Raw genomic sequence first — 22,488 nt, 5'->3', positions numbered from 1 at the left:
TCAACAGCTGCCTCTGCCTTAGCTGTGACACCAGCAATCCCTGATTCTCAATATGATTCCATCCCCCACCACCCCCAAAATTAAATTTTGCTGCATTCGCTCCCCTGCCTCACCCTCTCACCAATCGGGGGAAGGTTTCATGCCCAAGGAAAACATCTTTTAAAGCTCAAATGTCAAATTTTTGTGCTCTTCAACTAGTCCCACCAACTGAACTTGCCTAGTATGCTTAGCTTTTCTTCTTGATAAGAATGGGATAAAGAGATGTGTCAATGCAACTGGGCATGATTTTTCTTAGGACTTCAATCAAATGGAAATTCTCCCTCACATAGGAAGCTGCCATATACTGTCAGACCACTGGTCCATCTATCTCAGTATTGTCTACACAGACTGGCAGTGGTTTCTCCAAGGTTATAGGCAGGAGTATCTCTCAACCCTATCTGGAGATGCACGGGAGGGAACTTGGAGCATCAGATGCTCTTCTCAGAGCAGCCCCATTCCCTAAGGGAATCTTAAAGTGCTCACACATATGGTCTCCCATTCAAATGCAAACCAGGGTAGCCTCTGCTTAGCAAAGGGAACAATTCGACCAGCTCTCCTCACATTCTCAAGCTTCCTAAATAACACATGTAAGTGAATTTCCTGCATCTTTTTTTTCCTCAGTTTTTGGGTTTGCATTTCTTTTTTGGTATACTAGCAGATGATCGCAAGCATTCTCAAGGGACTAGGAAATGTCTAGGACATTAACTAATTCACAGCATTCACCCATTTCCCCACAAACTAAGATTTCTTACGTGCAAGACACCAGAGAAGGGCTTGCTCTGCGGAGTATCTGTTCTTGAAGAGCCAATACTCTTGGGATGGTAGGAAACTATTTCGGTCGATCAGAATTTGGCCACTTTCCACTGGAGAGAAGAGTTTCGCTGCAGAATCTGATCCATGTGAAGTTGAAAGACAAAAGTGGGGTGTCATTGACAAACTAGGGTAGATGAGATTGTAGTGCCTAATTCTTAGTTCTGTAGTGGCTAAAAACCAATAAAGAGTACCTTGCTGTAAGGACCTGAAACTGAAGGCCCTGGAAATTCAGGACCAACAAAAGGAAGGACTTTTTCACAACGCGTGTAATTAATCTATGGAATTCTCTGCCACAGGATGTGGTGTTGGCCACTAGCTTGGGTGGCTTTAAAAGGGGCTTAGACAAGTTCTTGGAGGACAGATCTATCAATGACTACTAGTCTGGTGGATGTGGGCCACCTCCAGTCTCAAAAAGATGATGCCTTTCAATACCTGTTGCATGGGGAGCAACAGCAGGAGAGAGGGCATGCCCTCACCTCTGACCAGTGGACTTCTCTGAGGCATCTGGTGTGCCACTGTGTGAAACAGGATGCTGGACTAGATGGGCCTTGGGCCTGATCCAGCAGGGCTGTTCTTCTGTTCTTAAGACATGACTAGCACATGCTTAGCACACAGCACATTCCTGGTTTTTGGACTGGGAATATAATACCCGGATGGCGTCATTAACTTTCACTTGGCATAACGGTACCTGGCAGCAATGGTTTGGTCTGTGTGGGAGCCACAGAAGCATCACAAATACTGGACCTTGTCCGGGTAATCAGATCAGAATCTAGAACAAGAAGAGAATGACATTTATAACCTACTCATGATGCTGTTGCTGATTGTCAGGAAACAGATTGCTAGGGAATTTAGGGAATTTTTTAAAAAAACCTTGACCTACTACAAACAATAATTTCCAATATAGTGTTACAAAGGAAACCATATTAGCTAGGGCAGTTAAATCACTACTGCACAAACAGCATAAATACAGCCATCCCTCGCCAACTGTGAGGATTCCGTTCTGGCAAAACCTCGCCGTTGGCAAATTCGCAGTTGGTGATCAATTGAAATCAATGGGAAATGAGGTTAGGGAAACTGCGGTTGTGAAAAGACCGAAAAATCAAAGAAACAATACTACAATATACCAAAAATTACCCAGAATCACTTAAAATCACCAGGAATAAGGAAGAGGAGTGAGCAAATTGAACATCTGGAAATTTGGGGGGGGAACCCCAATCACTCAAAGGTACTTTGGATCCCCCAAACCCACTCAAGATCACTTTAAATTGTGAGGAGTTGGCAGGGTCAGCAAGAGGAATGAGCAGATTGAACCTCTGAACCACCCCCCAGTTGTGAAACCACCCCCGCCCTTCACTACAAAATCTTGCCAAACTGCAGATACTCGGGTCACGGTTGGTGAGACTGGTCACAATTTCCCAGGTACTCAAAACCGTGGTTGGGAAAACTGCCATTTATGACTGTACAAATAAATATACAGAGATTCACATGTACATCTAGCCACCTAATGGCACAGTGGGGAAGTAACTTCCCTAGGGAGCAAGAGGTTGCTGGTTTGAATCCCCAATGGTGTATTTCCCAGAAACATTTATATCGGGCAGCAGCGTCGATATAGGAAGATGCTGAAAGCCATCATCTCATACTGTGTGGGAGATGGCAATGGTGAAGGTGAACCCCTTCTGTGTTCTACCAAAGAAAACCACAAGACCCTGTGGTCGCCAGGAGTCAACACCGACTTGATGGCACAACTTTACTTTTAAACAAGTATATACAGATACATTACCAAAAAAATTCCAATACATAAAACTGATTGCCAGGAAATTTAGGGTCAACAAGAGGAAGTACTTTTTCAAGCAACACACAATTAATCTCTGGAATTCTCTGCCACAGGATGTGATGATGGCCACCAGGTGTGGATGGCTTTAAAACAGGCACAGACAAATTTATGAAGGACAGGTCTATTGAACTGAATAAATAAATAAATGATGAATAGTCTTGGTGGCTATAGGCTACCTCCTGGATGAAGAATGCCTCTGAATGCCAGTTACAGGGGAGCAATAGCAAGAAAAGGGCTCTGTCTTCATCTCCTGCTTGGGGGCTAGAGGCATCTGGGGGCCAGTGGGAAACAGGATGCTGGACTAGATAAGCTTTGGGCATGATCCAGCAAGGCTCCTCTTATGTTCTTATGCTTTTGTTCTCTGAAACATGACTGCTTTGCTCAGGGCCACAAGCACACAGAAGCAGGTTTCCACGCTAGATGAAGAACCCCATGTACACATTGGTGCTGCACATCTGATAACATATCCAGTCTTTTTACTTATAAACAATAGATCTCAACTTAAAATTTCAAGGGGTTTTTCAAATCATCCATATCTCTTTCTTGTTTCCATGCACAACGATAGCAACATAGACTCTTAGGCCACCTTCACACATAACGGCAAACCGGAGGCAACCCTGCCAGAGGTTCAGGTTTGCCATTGCCCAAATGTGGGAATCTGTGGTTCCAGGATAGGGGAGCAACCTGCGGTTTCCAGTCCTGAACCTGTATCTGAATCCTCGGTTGCACTTCAGTTTCACCGCCAAAACCTCTGGTAAGAAAGTGGCATTGTGTCATCTGAAGGCAGTAACTTATCTTCAACCAGAGTTGAGGGTAGGAAGCTCCTCCCTCTTCCTTCTCCAATTGGCTGCCGCAGCTGTCCTTCATGCAAAGGAGGAGGCCCATGCAGCCAGTCCCCCCGCCCCAGTCTCCCAGATTCCAGATCGGTTCATCTGGGAATTCGATGGGGATAATGGGGAGAATTTGCTGTTATGTGCAAAGGGGGCCTAAGTTTTGGAGGGGACCTTGGAGGTCTTCAACCCCTTACTCTGTGGAGGAAACTGCTACAGCGCCCCTGACAAATAGCCAGTCAGCCTCTGTTTGAAAGCCTCCAGCCAGGAGTGGCCGGTGAGGGCAACATTGGGGAGGGGGGCAAGAGGGACCTTAAAGGAGGTAATAAGAAGGTGCTTACCATCATGTAAGCAGCATGTATAAGCTGCGGAGCTCCGCCTGCAATCCTGTGCGGGGCAGCAGTACTCCACCCAGTATCCGGTGTGGCTGCAGCGTGGCCCTGGTCTCTGCACATGTGCAGAGGCTCCATGCACACACAGGGACTAGGGCTACACTGTGGCCCTGCTGGATACCGGGCAGAGTGCTGCCGCCCCACACAGTATTGTGGACAGAGCACTGCAGCTTGCAGAAGCAGATTACACGATGGCAAGCACCTGAACATAGGGACATAGAAAGTTTCCATATACTGAGTCAGACCATTGGTCCATCTAGCTCAGTATTGTCTTCACAGATTTGCAGCAGCTTCTCCATGGTTTCAGGGAGGGAACTTGAAACCTAGATACTCTTCCCAGAGCAGCTCCATCCCCTGAGGGGAATCTCTTCCAGTGCTCACACATCAAGTCTCCCATTGCCTCCCACACCAAGGCAAGAATCTGAGGTGCCCTTGAGGTGTCAACCAAGATGTGTAACCCACAAGCCCAACAGAAGCTCTTCTCACGGATCATGAGAAGAGCTTCAGAGAACATAGGAACATAGGAAACTGCCATATACTGAGTCAGACCATTGGTCTATCTAGCTCAGTATTGTCTTCACAGACTGGCAGCGGCTTCTCCAAGGTTTCAGGCAGGAATCTCTCTCAGCCCTTTCTTGGAGAAGCCATGGAGGGAACCTGGAAGCTTCTGCTCTTCTCAGAACTTGGAACCTTTTGCTCCATCCCCTGAGGAGAATATCTTGCAGTGCTCAATGTGGTCTCCCATTCATATGCAACCAGGGTGAACCCTGCTTAGCTAAGGGGACAAGTTATGCTTGCTACCACAAGACCAGCTCTCCTCTCCTAAAACATAGGAACCTGCTTATTACCCCCTTAAAAGTGCCTCGCGCCACCCCCCTGGTGCGGCCCTCACCGGCTGCTCCTGCCTCCAGCATAGAAGAGTCCACCATTTCTGGTCTTGTGGTAGTGAGCATGAATTGTCCCCTTTGCTAAGCAGGGTCTGCCTTGGTTTGCATTTGGATTGTATTTGCATTTGGTTTGAATTTGGACCCCTAAGGCCCCTATTTCCTTTAGGGGATGGGGCCTTAGCTCAGTGGAAGAGCATCGGCATGCTTGCCTGCAGCCCCTGGCAACAGCTCCAGGTAGGGCTGGGAAAGACTCCTGCTGGAAACCTTGGACTTTCCTCCTGCCAGTCATTGTGGACAATACTGAGCTAGATGGACCCAGGGCAGGACTCAGTATAAGGCAGCTTCCTATGTTCATACTGTGTGAGGAAGACTGTTCCATTCTTAAACTGAGGTATAGTTAAGAAATTGTCCTAATGTCTAAGCTAAGTCTGCTTCCTTGTAATTTCACTAAAACAAAGTCTATAATAATTGTACTTGCAAAATCTATAATAATTGGATTTTCGCTAGAGGGTGCAGCCAGCAGCTCAGCAAACCTAAGTACAAATGTGTCCCCAATTTACAAGGATTGTCTATATAGAACAGGTACAAAGATTTTATTTATTTATTTATTTTTTAAAAAAACTGGATCGGGTTCTGCTGATATAGGTGTATGCAGCCAATCTCCCTTTCAGAACAGATAAGGAAAGTGAAATCAAACAGACTTACCTCTCCATAGATAAACGTGCTGAAAGCTGGTGAAAGAGTTTGCCGCTTCTTTTATGAGCCCAGTAGCTAATAAAGAAAGAAAACACCATTTACCTCCCTTGATAAGACAGTGATGACTGTCTTGAAGTCATCTGGGTCCCCAGAGTTGAAATGTGGAAACATCTGGGGACCCAGACTAAGATGGGGGGTTCAGAAACATTACACAGGGTCACACTGAGGTCATTCACACAATCAAAATCTGTGTTCAACCTTGGTTTGGGAGATGTGTGTGCTCCCAATTTTTGGTTGTGTGGAAGCAAGGTAAGAGGAAAACCTGCGTAGAACTGACTGTGTCGAAGCCCGGCAGCTTTTCCTCTTACCTTACTTCCACACAATCCTGTGGAATCCTGCGTGCGCCCCTGATTTTCAGTCATTCATGAGTTTAAAAGCTAGGTTGGAGGAAGGGAAGTGATCATATGGGAGGTGGGCACAGGCTCTGATGGTGTCATCCAACCCAGCACTTTTATCCAGTGTATTACCAAAGTAGCAGGAAATGCCATTAGAGCCCTGTGCCCGTCTTCCACATGATCACATTCCTCTCCTCCAACCGAGTTTTTAAGTTACACATGTCATGGTCTTCGGCTCCACTATCCAAGGCGGAGGAGTGGAGAATGATCCCATGCGTATTAGTAGACCAGGTTCTACCCACTGGGGGAGATCCAGGCATATTAATAGACCAGGCGCATTCGTAGACAAAACCATTGGTGTGAGGTAGGCCTGACCCAGCGCTGGAGCACCAGAGGGAGTGAGGAGACTGGAGACGGGTAGATGGCCTGGTGGTGGCGAGAGGGAGGGTGGGATGTCTCATTGGTGGAGGGCAAGACTACAGACCCAGCATCTAATCCGAGGCCAGCAGACCCCCTGTGTGAATCAAGGAATCTGATCTGAGGCCAACAGATCCCCTGTGTGATCAACTCTGGTCCGGTTGATGCCCCATGGGTGAGTTAGATCAAAAGGTAGGCCTACTGTTGGTATGAGCCCAATTGTTGGTGCCTTGGTAGACTAGGCACATTGGTAGACTAGGGGTCTATTCTCACGATCAGCAAAAATTGGGCTACCCTCCACTAGCCCGATTTTTGCTGATCGTGAGAACCACTGGGCTCAGCTGCGAGCCTGGTGGTTCTAGAGTGGGTAAACCGCTCAAGTACCCCTGCCCTTAGCCCAGGTTTGCGGAGCGAGTGCTCCACGAACCTGGGCTATCTGATTGTGAGTAGCCACAGTGCGGATCCATGCAGTGGCTACTTGCGAGTAGACCCCCGGAGGGGAGGTGAAAAGCCACCTCCTGGCTCCGGGCGTCTCCCCAGTATGCCCTGCGCGCTCATGCAGGGCATACTGGGGCTTCCAAGGGTTGCCCCCGAGCTCCCCAGCCCCCGCCAACTCCATCATGGAGCCAGCAATCGTGTGGGCAGCTGATCCGGCCACCCAGGGTTCCCTCCCCGCTCACCGCCCCAAACCGGGTCTCACTGATCGTGAGACCCGGTCTTAGGAGTATGGATAGATCAGGTTCTTGCCCTGGTCTTAAGCTGATGGTCTCAGCTTTTCTTGGTGGAGGCCCATTCAGTGCCTCTTACTTCACAGTCATGTGAACAAGCCCAAGGTTTAAGTGCTTATCCCCCAACTAAAATCAGAACCTCACATCGAACCACGGCGTCTGATCCTAGTTTAGAAGACTAGTGCTAACCATAGTTTGCTGATTCAGACCTCGAGGCTAACAGTGGTTAGCGCTGAACAACAAACAAAGGGAGAAAGGGGAAGAGGACTGAGGAGCCCATGGCTTCCTCAGAATCCACGTGCGGCTCGTGAACGCGCCTGCAGGGGGGGCAGGGGGGCTTCTTTAACTGTAAACAGAGCCGGTGCTCCATGCCGCCCAGCAGCCCCCGTGGCGGGGAATCACCTCCACCACTCACCTGGTCGCTGGCGGGGGCTTGCCTCGGCAGGAGCCAGTTGAGTGGTGGAGGCAATTCCCCGCTGCGGGGGCTGCTGGGCGGCATGGAGCATCGGCTCCATTTACCTTAAAGAAGCCGCCCACCGCCCCGCCCCCCCCAGGCGCGTTCCCGAGCCGCACCTGTCAGAATCTGAACTGATCAACTGAATGGAGCCAGACAATACAGTCTTTTCATTCCCCTGAGGTATTGCTCAAGACCACTCGTGAATCACATACAGCTTATTCACAAACTTTCAATGTGGTCCTACACCAGGGATTCTCAACGTGTGGGTCCCCAGATGTAATTGGACTTCAACTCCCATAATTCCCAACCAAAGACCACTGGGGCTGGGGATTATGGGAGTTGAAGTCCAATAACATCTGGGGACCCACACATTGAGAAACCCTGTCCTACACCATCCTTATAGAGCTGAAAGTCTGAGTTCAACTCCTAGTCTCAGATTTGCATTTGCTGTGTACTCAGATGGCTTCTGTACAGCCTTAATTCCCCTTTTATAAAGTAATAGTGGCCTGACTTTACAAGGAGGCTGTTTTGAGTATGATGTAAGGAAAGGCTACCTGCTCCCAGCTTTAGGGAGATGATAGGCTATATTGTATGTTTCAGAGTAGCTACTGGGGCATATGCTTTAGCAGGGGTTCCCAACCGCAGGTTGCTGGATTACAACTTCCATCATCGCCAGCCACAAAGGCCATTGTGGCTGGGGATGATGGGAGCTGTAGTCCAGTTGGCCATTGTGGCTAGGAAAAATGGAACTCCAACGGTGTAAACTTATTGCAGCCCAACAACATCTGAAGACCAAAGGCTGCGAACCCCTGGCCAAGTAAGAGTAGCAAATACATAAGCAACAACAATGGAGTAGTATAACACTGGAAAACCGGTGAACTTACTTCCGGTGAGCACCTGGCCTCCCAGCCTGAATGTGTACTGCTTATTTTCTTCATTGTACTTCACTCTTTGACATGTGTCTCCTCCTGCACGTGTTGCAGATCTGTCCCAATCCTTAAGGTTGCAGATTAATACATCTGGGTAGCTGATGAGCCCACATAAGATGCTACCTGGATGCAGCCAAGAGGGGAGGGAAATGCAGGTTTCAAGTTCAACTTTCTTGTTGAATAATCTTGTGTGGCTGATTTATTATTTTTGTTATTATTTTGACACTGGCTGTCCAATCCTGGAGAAAGTCTCCGTTACACTGCTAGGTCAACTGCTGCTCTTGGAGAGGTGCCCTTTACTGCCCAGAGATAATTTTTATACAAAGACTTCCTGACTCCACAAAGTAGAAAGAGAAGTAATCCTTACCAGTCCCAACATGGGACAACTTTGGGCTAAATGTTGGGAAAGACACTGGTGCTTTATGGCATATTATTGGGATGCCAGCATCTGACGTTGGGAGGCAGCATCTGACACTCTACCTCAGGTGTTCCAAGGTGCCAGGCTGTCTCTGCAGAACATACAGTTTGCTACAAGAAGGATTATGCTAGCTGTTCTGGCAGAAACTCTTGCTCTGAAACTTTGTTCTGAAGAAAGCAAAAAAGGCTTTCCTCAAGCTATTGTTGGAGGCGAGAGGTTTTCTTCATCCCTATTATAGCAGAGCAAGCGTGTGTGAGAAGAGCAAGCCCATTAAAGAGTGTCTAGAAACAGACATTTAAGATTCAAAAGCAAGCAAGGTTTATTGGGGGCCTTACATACTTAGATGGTGGGGGGAAGCTCAGTGTCCCTGAGCTTTCTGTCTCCATAGTGCAGAGCAGAGAGGGAGGCAAAAGAAGCTGTGTGGATAAAGGAGTCTGCAGCAGAGAGATTCAAGAGCAGTCTGGGAGGAAGAAATGAGGAAGTGACAGACCTTGAGAATATCAGTCTAACAATCATAAAAAGCCAGATCAGACAGATAGACAACAGGAGGGGAAATAAAGAGGGGAGGGATGCTGTGGTTTTGTGGTAGCAAGCATGAATTATCCCCTTTGCTGAGTAGGGCATTGCCCTGGTTGCATTTGAATGGGAGATTACATGTGAGCATTGTAAGATATTCCCTTTAGGGGATAAGGCTGGTCTGGGAAGAGCATATGCATGTTTGCCTGAGAAGGTTCCAAATTCCCTCCCTGGCAGCATCTCCAAGATAGGGCTGAGAGAGACTCCTACCTGCAACCTTGGGGAAGCTGCTGCCAGTCTGAGCTAGATGGATCAATGGTCTGGCCTTGTATAAGGCAGCTTCCTGTGTTCCTAAGACCCTCTTGCATGTCATGTTCAAAAATTTACCTCATTTATTTCTGAATCATTGTTCTCCAAGTTAATCAACTGCTTCATGCAAATTCAAAGAGGTAATATTAATACGTAACCTGGATGCTGATTTTTGTAATCCCTTAGGACAGTGTTCTCAAACTTGGGTCCCCAGCTATTGTTGGACTATAACTCCCATAATCCCCAGCCACAATGGCCAAAAGCCATTGTAGCTGGAAAGATGGGAGTTGTAGTCAGGTGCAGAGGGAGGCCAGTGGCGGACCAGATTCAGCCCGCCTCTGAGGCCCCCCTAGCCCCGCCCCCTGTGTCACATTAGCTTTAGACATGAGACTCTGGGAGAGAAGGTTAGCCATGCCCACTGCATCTGATGTCAGATGCAGGGCAAGTAGTTTAGCTCACAAACGGGGCCACACTGCCCCGTTTGTGAGCTAAATCAGCCAGTGCCATGTTCACAGCATGCCTGGGAGCGGCTCTCCCTGCTTTTTAAAGGCAGGGAGAGCCCATTTTTCTCACCAATTTTTCTCCCAAATGGGGCAGGGGGGGATGGCTGGGGCACGAAGCGTGGCCCTTAAGGGCAGAGGCCCAGGTTCTTTGAACCTGTTCGCACAATAGTGGCTCTGCCCTGGTTGTAGTCCAACAACATCTGGGGACCCAAGTTTGAGAACCCTGCCATAGGATATATACGTTTATGGGAAATGGCTTGTTTCTGCCTCATCTTCTTCCTCTCTGATGAAGCTCTGTGACAAAAATTGAGCATGCGTTATCTGGGCCATCTCACATTTTGGTCTGTCTGTTTCTCTGTGACTTGAAGTTGGGCGACTTGAAGGGCCCTAGTCTGTAATAATGGGCTTCCTTACCGACATTGGGCATAAAGAAACTCACTTTGCAGACTGCAGCAGGACCCTATGTGATGACATCGTCATCAGACCGCCATTTTGAAAGAGAATGTTGCTGGCAGCCTACAAAACAGGTGTGTTTAATTAGCATTTCTAAAGCTAAGAGGGGAGAAGAAGTAATTCCTTTATTTCCTTTGTAATTGCTTCCATCCCTTTCACAAGGAGAGCCCGTGCAAAGCCCCCTGCCTGGATCCTGTGCCTGATTGCCAGCCGTTTAATAAAACACCATCACAAATTGCCCTGGGTGAAGATGAATCATAAAGCCTTTAATGCCGATCCTTATTTGGGATAGGATCAACGAGACTGAGACGCTCTCGTTTCCATTGCTTTTCTAAAATGTCCCCATTAAGTGGGATCAATGCAGGGATGAAGTTAGCCTTCCACATCTGTAGTCTGAGCACAGTTACCTCCATCAAGTGTGATCTGGCTCAAGATAAAGCCATCGCAGCAAGCATCTTGGCTGCAAGCCTGGCGGCAGAAGAGATGAACATCAGTCAAAGATGTACCAGCTGCCGAGAGGACCAGATTGCGATACACGCCAGAAACAACATTCTGGAAATCAGTCATCTCAAAGGTCTTGACTCCAGCTGTAGTGAATTCTTGTCCTGGGAAGAAAGGGGAGAAAACATGATGTTCCAGAAGGAATACTGCAATATCAACTTAAGTTCACAGAGAGGTGGCTGGCACGAGGCACATGCCAGGCTGCTGCCTCCAGGCTCTGGATGGTGACTGACCTCAGCTCAAGACATGTTGCTGCCTGAGGCAAAGGACAAGAGGATAGGAACCTCCCCCATCCCTTCAGTATTTGGAGACCATGCTGCCAAAGCAGTGCGGTGACATGTTGGTCCTCTCGGGTTATGCCACCAAGCCAGGTAGTGGTGGCAGGGGCATTTCTAGCTCAAGATGGGTCGAGAGGGGTGTAGAGAAGCTAAAGTAAAGGTAGCTCAGTGGGAGAGCATCTGCTTTGCATGGAGAAGGTCCCAGGTTCAATCCCCAGCTTCTCCAGGTAGTGCTGGGAAAGACTCCTGCCTGAAACCTTGGCGACTCAGTGTAGACCAGGGCAACACAACTTGAGTCCTCCAACTGTTGTTCCACTATAACTCCCATCATCCTCAGCCATAGAGGCCAATACTCAGCAATTATGGGAGTTGTCACTGAGTCCGTTAACTGCTGAATTAGATGGGCCAATGGTCGGACTTGGTATAAGGCAGCATCCTACGTTCCTAGGTGCATCCTAGCAGGGCAAGAAGTGGGGAACGAAGAGGACAAGGACAGTTGGCACCCAAACGCTTTACCCCAAACATGCACCTGAGGTGACTCGGTCCCATCTTGCCTCTAAGCTCAATGTTCTTACTCAAGCAGCAGTGCCAAAGTTAGGGGCGAGTCAGTGACAGGGGAGGCAGGAACTGGAAGAGGTGGGGGAAAGGAATACAGCTCTGGGCCTCTCAGATTGTTTGTAAGAGTCCCTGGAAGCAACAATGCTGACAATACCAACACCAGGCGATTGAAGGAATGTACTGCTTCTAAGGCGGCCCTGCACAACATAAGGCCCGGGGGCCAGATCCGGCCCATTTGGACATTTTGGATGGCCCAGTTAGCCAGAAACAGCAGGAACCCCAAGCTTCGGCATTTGTGTGGGGCTGGAACGGTCAGGTGCCCACTTACTGAGCAAGGACAGGGCTTATTTTCTGGTCACTCTCCTTGGTTAAAATTGTGGGCCCCTGGGGGGAGGGAAGGACCCACAACTAACTAGTAATTGCCTTAATATTTATCGTTATCATTAATTTTACTGCACTGATAATAATGCACTGAAAACTGACTTCACCCCTCCCCCCATACATCGTCATGGTTCTTTCTGATCCACTGGGGCGTTTGAGTTGTGCACCCCTGCTCTAAGGCGCGCTCGTGTGTGCGCACACAAGTTTTTTGATGTCTGCTCAGTTAATTTTAGAAATCCTGCTCAGGTTGATTCTGGAAGGGCCCACTCTGTGCAACATGGAGCATTGCTTACACCAGTGGCTCCCAACCAGGGTTGCTCCAGATGTTGTGGAACTACAATTCCCATCATCTCCAGCTACAATGTATTGTGGCTGGGGATGGTGCGCATAGCAGTTCAGCAACATCTGGAGGAACACAGGTTGGGAATCACTACCTTCGACGCACACAAGCCCCATCCAAAAAGAGGTTAAACTGAGGGGGACAAGGGGAATGAAGAGAGTGCCACATGGGAAGGGCCGTGAGAGGAGGAGAAAGAAACTTACAACCTCTCCTTAATTCTGCTGAAAACTGAGCAGCCACCAGTCCAGTGAGCTCTGCTGGGAGTGATCCAGGAAAGCACATCTGAGAGACCCAATCTCTATTCCAGGACAATTATCTATCTATCTATCTATCTCATTTATATCCCGCTCTTCCTCCTATCTATCTATCTATCTATCTATCTATCTATCTATCTATCTATCTATCTATCTATCTATCTATCTATCTATCTATCTATCTAATTTTATATCCCGCTCTTCCTCCAAGGAGCACAATCAGCTCCGCAGGGCTCAGCGATCTTGGTTCACTCTTTAACCAGGATCCATGTCAAGCCGTGCTCAGCTCTCTTTTGCTGACCATGGGAAGCTAAGCTAGGCAGAACTTACCTTTTTTCAGGTACACTCTCACTGCATCCTTATCTTGGCTTCTCACTTTAATCAGGCAGCTGAGGTGTGCAATACTGGTGGTGTCGGCATTGTCCCAAACACCCTGAACCTGAGAGAAAAATATATCGAGGAGAATGCATGAGGAATTTTATGTAAGGGCAGCAAATAAGATTGAGCCTCCCAAATTCTCTTTCTTCAGTGCAACATGAGGAACTTCTATGATCATTAGAGTGGAGGATGGAATGAACATGGCACTCGCCATACTGGTGGGACAGAAAAGCCAAGGATGACCAGTTTCTGATTCCCAGGCCATTGGTCTCTTCTCCTGCCCATGTGCCCACAGAGTCTGCCCCTTCAGGCCTGGTCAGGCTTCATAGGAAAGGAAAGGTTGTGCCGTCGAGTCAGGGTCGACTCCTGGCATCGACAGAGCCATGTGGTTTCCTTGGTAGAATACAGGAGGGGTTTACCATTGCCGCCTCCTGAGCAGTATGAGATGACGCCATATTCTGGGAAACACACCAGTGGGGATTCGGACCAACAGCCTCCTGCTCTCTAGGCAAGTTGTTTCCCTGCTGTGCCATTAGGCTTCATAATAACCCACAAAACACCTGCTCTAATATGTTTTAGGATCCAAACATCTTCACGGAGACTCTTGCTTCACCCAAGCAAGACTGTGGGTGAAGCAGCCCTGTTCCGCTTCTGTGACTGGCTCGGAGCATGGATGCGGATGTAGCTCAGTGGAAGAGCATCTGCTTTGCATGAAGAAGGTCCCAGGTTCAATACCTGGCAGCATCTCCAGCTTAGGCTGGGGAAGACTCCTGCCTGGAACCCTGAATAGCCGCTGCCAGTCAGTGCAGAAAATACTGAGCGAGATGGACAAAGGGTCTGACTCGGTGGAAGGCAACTATCTCTGTTCCCATTTTTCAATTGGAGGGGTCCCATTTCAGTGATTGAGGGGCACCAAATAGGGTGGAAAGGGAGTGCTTAGTAACAATGATGCTTTTCTGGGCAGATGGCAGTCACTGCTTTCATTTCCTGTAAGTCCCCTGGGAACACCACAATGTGGTGATATAGCATAGTTCCTGCAGACATGGGAAGTTAAGGTGACAGACACCAGCAGCTGCCCAGAAGAGTACTACTATTAAAAAGGGTTATTGTTTTTTGCAGCAGCACTGGAAAAAATGAACTGGGGGTGGTTTCAGGGCAACTTCACCCTTACATCCTCTAAATTTTGAGAGAGAGAACTTTCAAGAGCAAACTTTCAGCTCAGCCTCACTCCAGATCTTCAATGGTGCACCAGCCAACATTTTCAAATTCTCAAAGTCAGAGGTATCCATCCAAACACACACCCCACTTCACCATCAAGCAACTGTGACAGGGGGTAAAGATGGTCTTGTGGTAGCAAGCATGAACTGTCCCCTTTGCTAAGAAGGATCTGCCCTGGTTTGCATTTGGATGGAAGACAACCTGTGAGCACTATTGTAAGATATTCCTTCCCGTTAGAGGATGGGGCTGCTCTAGAAAGATATATGCTTGCCTGCAGAAGGTTCCTAGTTCCATCCCTGGCATCTCCAGAAAGGACTGGGAGAGATTCCTGCCTCTAACCTTGGAGAAGCTGCTGCCAGGGGCTATTCACACAATTAGCAAAAATTGGGCTAGGAGAGCCTAACCCGATTTTTGCTAATCGTAAGAATCACCGGGCTCGGCTACAAGCCCAGTGTTTCTTGAGCGGCTAACCTGCTCAAGTAGCCCACCCCTTAGCCCGGGTTTGCGGAGCGAGCGCTCCGCAAACCTAGGCTATTGCATTGTGAGTAGCCGCACTACGGCTATTCATGAGGAGACCCCCAGAGGGGAGACGAAAAGCTGCCTCCTGGCTCCAGGGGACTTGCCAGCATGTATGCTGGAGCTTGAGGAGGCCAATCGGCCCCCTCTCCCTCCAGCCCCCACCAGCTCCATCACGGAGCTGGCAATCATGTGGACGGCCAATCCGGCTGCCCAAAGCTCCCTCCCCACTCGTGAGAGGGGAGAGCGGGCTTAGCCCACTCTTCCCTTTCACCGCCACAAACCGGGTCTCATGGATCATGAGACCTGGTCCCCAGTCTGGGTAGAAAATACTGAGCTAGATGGACCAAGGGTCTGACTCGGTAGAAGGCAGCTTCCTATATTTCTTTGTGTTGACTTACCAGTCCAGAAGCAGAACAATTGTAGTTGCTTTCCCGAGCACTGTACAGCTCACACAGTGTTTCCGTCCCGGCAACTGACACTGCAAGAAACCCACACGATTCCTCCTTCTCACACTCTGAAAGCAGAAAGGGAGAGAAGACAATTTGCCTTCCTTAGCATAAACCCCGAGTATAAGGCTAGTGTGGTATATCAATGCCATGTGGGAGGATGTCTGGCATGCAGTTTGGCAATGGGGAAGCCATTTTGGCCTCAGAGCAGCTGTTTTATTCCTGCTTCTTCCTGTATCAAATGAAAAAGCATGAAAAATTTGCTGAAGGGCTGCTGTGGCCTAGTTTATCTATGCTGCAGGGCCTTCAGGGGTTCTCAAAGTGGGACCACAGATATCCCAAGTCTCATCATCCCGAGCCACAATGATGTTGGTCATTATGGCTAGGGATGATGGGAGCTGTAGTTCTACCATATCTGAGGACCCTGTTTTCAGAGCCCCACAATATTCATTCAATCATTCATTCGATTTCTATACTGCCCTTCCAAAAATGGCTCAGGGCGGTTTACACAGAGAAATAATTTTTTTAAAAGATAATCAAAATGGCTCCCTGTCCCCAAAGGGCTCACAATCTAAAAAGAAACATAAGATAGACACCAGCAACAGTCATTGGAGGGACTGTGCTGGGGGTGGATAGGGCCAGTTACTCTCCCCCTGCTAAATAAAGAGAACAACCACGTTAAAAAGGTGCCTCTTTGCCCAGTTAGCAAATCTGGGCCATGATGCTTCTCATGCACTATCCACCCCCAGCACAGTACCTCCAGTGACTGCTGCTGGTATCTATCTTATGTTTCTTTTTAGATTGTGAGCCCTTTGGGGACAGGGATCCATCTTATTTGTATTTCTCTGTGTAAACCACCCTGAGCCATTTTTTGGAAGGGTCGTATAGAAATTGAATAAATAATGATGATGATGATGATGATGATGATGATGATGTCACTTTCAATAATGATGATGATGATGATGATGACATCACTTTCAGTGCTCTGGGATGAGAAAGCTCTGGCTTCTGCTTCAGAATACATGTTGCACAGAAGGCTCCCCTGTTTGGCAGGGAGGAAATAGAAGTGCTCTCCTCACCTGCGAGGCACTGCTGGAGCACACTCTCAGGTTCTGCCTGGATGGCTTGAGATCCAACACTCTCTATCACTTCTGTTGTGAAGAAGAGCTTGGAAGCCGGGACTCTCTCAAAACGCCTAAGAACTGAAATCAAAGAAAATCCACAATCAGTTATATTTTATTGCTTCCTGGCATTTAAAACAGCTGCCTGGGGCTGTTCCAAAACCCAGAACATTGCTACCTCTCAATTGTGCCTGGCAAAGAATTCTGTCAAACTCAGAGGCTTCCATTTCCAATTAATTAAAATTAATTAATTAAAATTAATTAATTATGCGGGACAAGTAAAAACAAAAATCTTATGAAGATAATGCACGCGAGGATCTCCAAGATCAAACCAATAAGAAACAATAAGATCCTCACCAAACTATACAATAACCATATAATGAAAAGTAAGCCACAACTTAACCCAATATCTTACTATAATTCAAAATATTCACAAAGATAAAACATACATGATTGGAAAACATATCAATGATAAGTTTTCCAGTCAAATGATGAAACGTCAATGATTGGAAAACATATCACTCAAACTAAATATGTTACATTGGAGGGTTGGTAAAGTCCATAGCATGGAGAGTGATGTGATACATAACAATTAAGTCCATACATTCACAATGGTGACCCGGTGACCTTTCCTTATACCAGCCCTCCACAACTTGTGGCCAACATGGAATATGGCCTGATATGCACTTGAAAAATCCACCCTGCTTTTGCGGTCCCAAGCAGGCGGATATACCAGGAGGTTTACTGCACTCCCAGTGGGTTGACATCCACTATCTGTGTCCAGCTTGGTGGGTCACAAACTGCACCAGCCCGCTGCTTTAAACCAATCTATGTTGGTTGACCATTTGAAATGCTGGAGACAGAAATACCACTCAGTTGCTTGACCACACCATCTCCCTGGTGTGAAGGCACCTGCTAACTTAGTCCTCTGACATTAGAGAACGCACACAGCAGAACTTTAAGAACATAAGAACATCCCTGCTGGATCAGGACCAAGGCCCATCTAGTCTAGCATCCTATTTCACACAGTGGCCCACCGGATGCCTCTGGGGAGCCCACAGGCAAGAGGTCTCTCCTGCTGTTGCTCCCCTGCAACTGGTACTGAGAGGCATCGTGCTTCTGAGGCTGGAGATGGCACACAGCCACCAGACTAGTAGCCATTGATAGACCTGTCCTCCATGAATCTGCACATTAAACAAATTAAGCTTTCTTCAATGTGCAACCAGAAACAAAACATAATCCCCCACACAAAAAACCAAAAACCTGTGCAGTTCTCAAAGAACACTTGTGCAGTTCAAAATTTCAAGTCATGCAACAGGTTTTAATATGTAAGGTGACGTAAAAAGTGAGTGATGCCAATGAGAAAAGCAAAGTGAGTAGTCCAGGCTTTTCTAGAACCCAGACCCTGATCAAGCATCCCCTACTTCTCCCCCCCCTGCCAAAAATGCTTCCTGCAGACTCCACTGCTACTTTCTGTGAAGATTCCCACAGAGTCGTCAGCTGTAAATATAGCGCCCTATTGCAATAGTGATTTCAAATTCCCAGCTCGAGGGATTTTCTCCTATTCTTTGCAGTGTTCTATGTGTCATGTAACACAACTCTTCATAACAAAGAATGTGCACAGAGACAAGGCAAACACACAGGTATGTGTTGTAATGGCGCATGCTATGCACAAATTTCACACGAATGTCACAGTTGTTCCAAATTTTCCTTAATAAAATCCCACCACAAAAATGCACAACATCTTCATGTTCAACCCTCTAGGGAGGAGCCCTGTCTGGAAACCTGGTGAGTTGCTGCCAGTCAGTGAAGACAGTACTGAACTAGACAGACCAAAGTCTGACTCAGTGAGGCTATTCACACATGCATGCAAAACCGAGCTAAGGGAGCCCATGCCTGTGAACCATTTGGATTCACACATGTGAATTCACACGCGATTTGCACATGCATGTGAACTGCAGGGATTCACGTGCGATTTGCAGGCACTTGTGAATTGCTAGGATCGGGCCTGATCCCAGCGGCTACACAGCAGCAAACCTGCCTGTTTAGCTACCCCATTAAACGAGGTTAAGGGAGTGAGCACTCCCTTAACCACGTTTATTTGCTCATGTGTCAGCTGTGGCTGCTTGCAGCCACAGTTGGCAAACTCGGGGAGGGGAGGGAGGATTCCCAAGTGCATTTTCGGGTCTCCGGACGGCGGGGCAGTTCTCAGCAGCGCTTCCTGGCACCCCAACCCTCTGGAGCTTCAGAGGAAGCCACTGCTTGTCTGGGTGGGCGATCCACCCACCCAGGGAAGGAGAAGAGATCATCTGCGGGGTTAGGGTGAGTGTGACCCGCTCTCCCCACAGAGCACCCAGGGGCTTTTCTCACGGATCATGAGAAGAGCTCCATTAAAAGGCAGTTTCTTATGTTCACGTTTGTACGTGGATCACAGGTCAGAGGTTTGTGGTGAGATCCACCATGAGGATCAGAGACCCACATTTGCCTTAGAAATGCCCCAATGAAACCACAACATAGAAGTCGGAGAAGTCAGAGATCAACTTTTAAAAGAATCATTTGTCCTCTTAAAGCAAAACCAGCCTCTACTAATCAGAAGCAAATGCTTGTTATTCTCAGCACTGCAGCTGCAGGTGCTTTTGATCAAGCTGTCATTTTGGCTTGGAAAAGGAGCACGGGGGTGAGCCAGGAACAGAAGAGACCAATATCTATCCCCATGCCCCAGGTCAGTCAGGTCAGTCAGGAAGAGGGCTGCAAGTGACAAGAGTCCAGCATCCTGTTTGACACAGTGGCCCATCAGATGCCACTGGAAGCCTACAGGCAGGTGTTGAGGGCATGCCCTCTCTCCTGCTGTGTCTCCCCTGCCATTGGTACTCAGAGGCATCCCAGGGAGGGCTGTCCAAGCCTGAGTAGGGCTGCTCATGTGAACAGCCTTGCCGTATTTTTAAAGCAGCAGAAACAGTTTGGAAGCAAGGCATTATGTCCAAACGTTCTTTTTCCTCTCCAGAGTCAGTCTGGAAGAAACGGTTTTGTGAGTTTGCAGCACAAGCCCACCATCAGGTTGCTAAGAAAGCTTGCTCCCTCCACAATCCTTGGACCAAGTCTGCATTCTTTAAAAAAACAGTTCCATTTCCTTTTAATCCATACAGCCAAAAGGAGGGGATGGGGACCCAGATAAGTGACAAAACATGCACACAGCTCTTTTAAAAACAGAAAAGAAAGGCAACCTTCCTGAAGCAGGAGGAGCAGGCCCATATTAAACCAACCCTATGAGCTCCTAATACATTTCTGGGCCCAGTTTGAAATGCCAGCTTTGCCTTTCAAGGCCCTTAACAATCCAGGACTTGGCTTATCTCAACAACCACCTCTTCCCCCAGATAGGATGCCGCACTCTGTGTCCATCCACTATCTTGAGAATAAGGGGAGGGGAAAAGGAGTTCCTTATAGGTTCAGTCAGCCACTGGCCATGTGATAGTCAGCATGTGGTAACGAGCAGCATGAAATGGTAATGAGATTCTGGTCATGGAAGAAAACCAGTGTTAGTTGCCACATTCCCACAGCCAGGGAAAGTGGCAGGCATAGTAACGCTTGCTCACACAATGCAAGGATGTTGTGCTAGCTAGCGCCACAACATTGGGAGTTTGCATTCCAGACTAGTATGTATGCATGTGTTTATCATCTTTCTATACCCCCTGACATGTGCATCCTAGGCAGTGTATTTAAGTTAAATACAATATGAAAACAGAATAAAATGATTAGAACAATTATGACATAAAACCAATTAAAATTAATTAAAAGCCTGAGGAGACAGGTGCATCTTGAGGGGCTTTTTTAAAACAGCCAGAGATGGAGAAACTCTGATTTTAACAGGGAGTGCATTCCAGAGCCCCGTGGCAGCCACAGACAAGGTCCAGTCTCAGATAGCCACCAAACAAGCTGGAGGTAGCTGTAACCCAACCTCCCCATATGATCTTAATAGGCAGTGGGGGGTGGGGGCTTCATGACAAAGGAGGTGCCCTCTTAAATACCCTGGACCCAAGCCGTTAAATGCTTTAGCAGTTATAATCAGGTTATAATAGGCCAACCAAGGCAGTGTCAGTCCCATAGCCCACCCCAAAGCCAGTTTGAAATGGGTCTAGATAATCCGTTTCCTCCAAGACTGCCTGGAGCTGAGAGTACACCACCCTCTCAATCACCTTGCCCAACCACGCAAGATTGGACACAGATCTATAATTGGCTAACTCTGAGGGATCTAGTGCAGGTTTCTTCAAATAAGGTCTAATAGCCTCCTTAAAACATTCTGCCCTCCCTCAGAGAAGCTTTTATAATATGTACCAGACCCTCTCTGATAGTACTATTGGCAGATGAAATGAGCCAAACTGGGCAAGGGTCAAGGGAACAGGTGGTAGAACGGACAGTCCGAAGCACCTTGTCCACATCCTAAGGAATTACAAACCGAAAGTGATCCCATCTGATCCCATAAGAGGAATTGCTGGACACCTCCCTAGTAGACTGCAATAAATGTGGAATCAAGTTTGACCCGAATATGAGAGATTTTATCCACAAAGAAGTCATTTAAAACATCCCAGTGGGTGATCAAAGGCTCAAAATTGAACTATTGTGCAATAGTCAACTAATATTGTGCAATAGTATTGCCCTGGCATATACATCCAAGCGCTTGTGCAACAAGGTGTGCAAGTTGTGGTGTCCCTCCTGCTGGGAAACATCTTTCCCTATCCATACATATTGCAGGGAACATTTGTGAATGTGAAAAAGCATAATCTCGGGACTTTGCACAACTATGTTATTTCCTTGCAGGTGTGCAACTTTGTTGTGCAAACACAGTGTTAGTTTGGGTATTGGCCAGTGGACATACAGCATCACTGAAAGCAACAGAGATACACCTCTCTGAACAGCTGGAGCTGCTACTAAATGCTTTTAAAGTGCCTAGTGACTGGTGACTGCCTCATCCACGAATGCCTCTGCTGGTGTTGAGGTTGCACCTGCATGAAATGAAAGCTGGTCCAGTCTGCTCACCTAAGCACTGGGCATCTGTAAGCAGGCCATCAGTTTCAGTCCAGTCCAAGATCTTTCCAAGGCTATCCACGCAGGAGGACCTTTTGGTGGTAGGGTCTTCATAGGATGGTCTATACTGGCCATTTTGATCACACCGCAAACCTCGTTCGTCCATCTGACAATCTGTGACACCTATTGCAATTTTTAAAAGAAAGGAAAGAGTGTTGGGACCAATAACTCTTTTTGAGCATAAGTAGCTTCGAAATGAACCAAATCTCAGGAAATGCCAGGGACTAGACCTTGGATTATCTGCATGCAGCACATGTGCTGTATGCAGCACAAGGTGACTAGAAAGTCACCTTTCTACAAAGTGACTAGACTTTTCTGCATGCAGCACAAGGCGACTAGAAAGTGTCACCTTGATATGCTAGCTTTTTACTTGCAGAGACCTTTTAAAAAATGGCACCCCTCACCTACCCTCAATCCTTGGGATTCTGCCACCACATTCTGCTACACATGTAGACCAGACCAATTTATGCCATACAGGGCTAGAATTCCCTGCTAACTAGGAAAAGAGGAACCTTTCAAAGTGGAGATTCTCTTTATATTAAACAGAGGGAGGCCCCAGCAGGGCACCTCTCCAGTGGCTGTGGTGTTGTCCCCCTTGTGTTTCTTCTTAGACTGTGAGCTCTTTGAGGACAGGGAACCATGAGGTGGTGGTGGTTGTTGTCTGTGTAAATTTCTTAGAGCAGTATAGAGGTAGGAGGAGTGGGGACGAGGAGGACGGGGAGGAGTGAGTTAGGAAAGAGAGTCTCTGGGATATACCACCTCAGACTGCAGATGGGGTAGGCTGCATTTTTAAAAA

The 22,488-nt window shown here is 47.7% G+C and overlaps 1 protein-coding gene across 1 annotated transcript in view; it reads right to left on the bottom strand.

The window, feature by feature from the left end:
• Positions 1 to 22,488, bottom strand: part of TG (thyroglobulin) — a 240,257-nt gene that overhangs the window by 153,248 nt on the left and 64,521 nt on the right. The window contains exons 22-30 of the mRNA XM_053245969.1: positions 21,645 to 21,815; positions 16,569 to 16,691; positions 15,442 to 15,557; positions 13,259 to 13,367; positions 11,024 to 11,221; positions 8,373 to 8,540; positions 5,501 to 5,566; positions 1,541 to 1,621; positions 792 to 929 (exon numbers count right to left, since the gene is read on the bottom strand). Coding sequence (XP_053101944.1) covers positions 792 to 929; positions 1,541 to 1,621; positions 5,501 to 5,566; positions 8,373 to 8,540; positions 11,024 to 11,221; positions 13,259 to 13,367; positions 15,442 to 15,557; positions 16,569 to 16,691; positions 21,645 to 21,815 — 1,170 coding nt within the window. The remainder of the gene's footprint in view (positions 1 to 791; positions 930 to 1,540; positions 1,622 to 5,500; positions 5,567 to 8,372; positions 8,541 to 11,023; positions 11,222 to 13,258; positions 13,368 to 15,441; positions 15,558 to 16,568; positions 16,692 to 21,644; positions 21,816 to 22,488) is intronic.

Source organism: Hemicordylus capensis, chromosome 4 (genome assembly GCF_027244095.1).
Source record: "Hemicordylus capensis ecotype Gifberg chromosome 4, rHemCap1.1.pri, whole genome shotgun sequence".
In the NCBI taxonomy this organism is placed as follows: Eukaryota; Metazoa; Chordata; class Lepidosauria; order Squamata; family Cordylidae; genus Hemicordylus; species Hemicordylus capensis.
The sequence above is the reverse complement of the archived record's forward strand: the minus strand, read 5'-3'. Positions and strand labels throughout refer to the sequence as shown.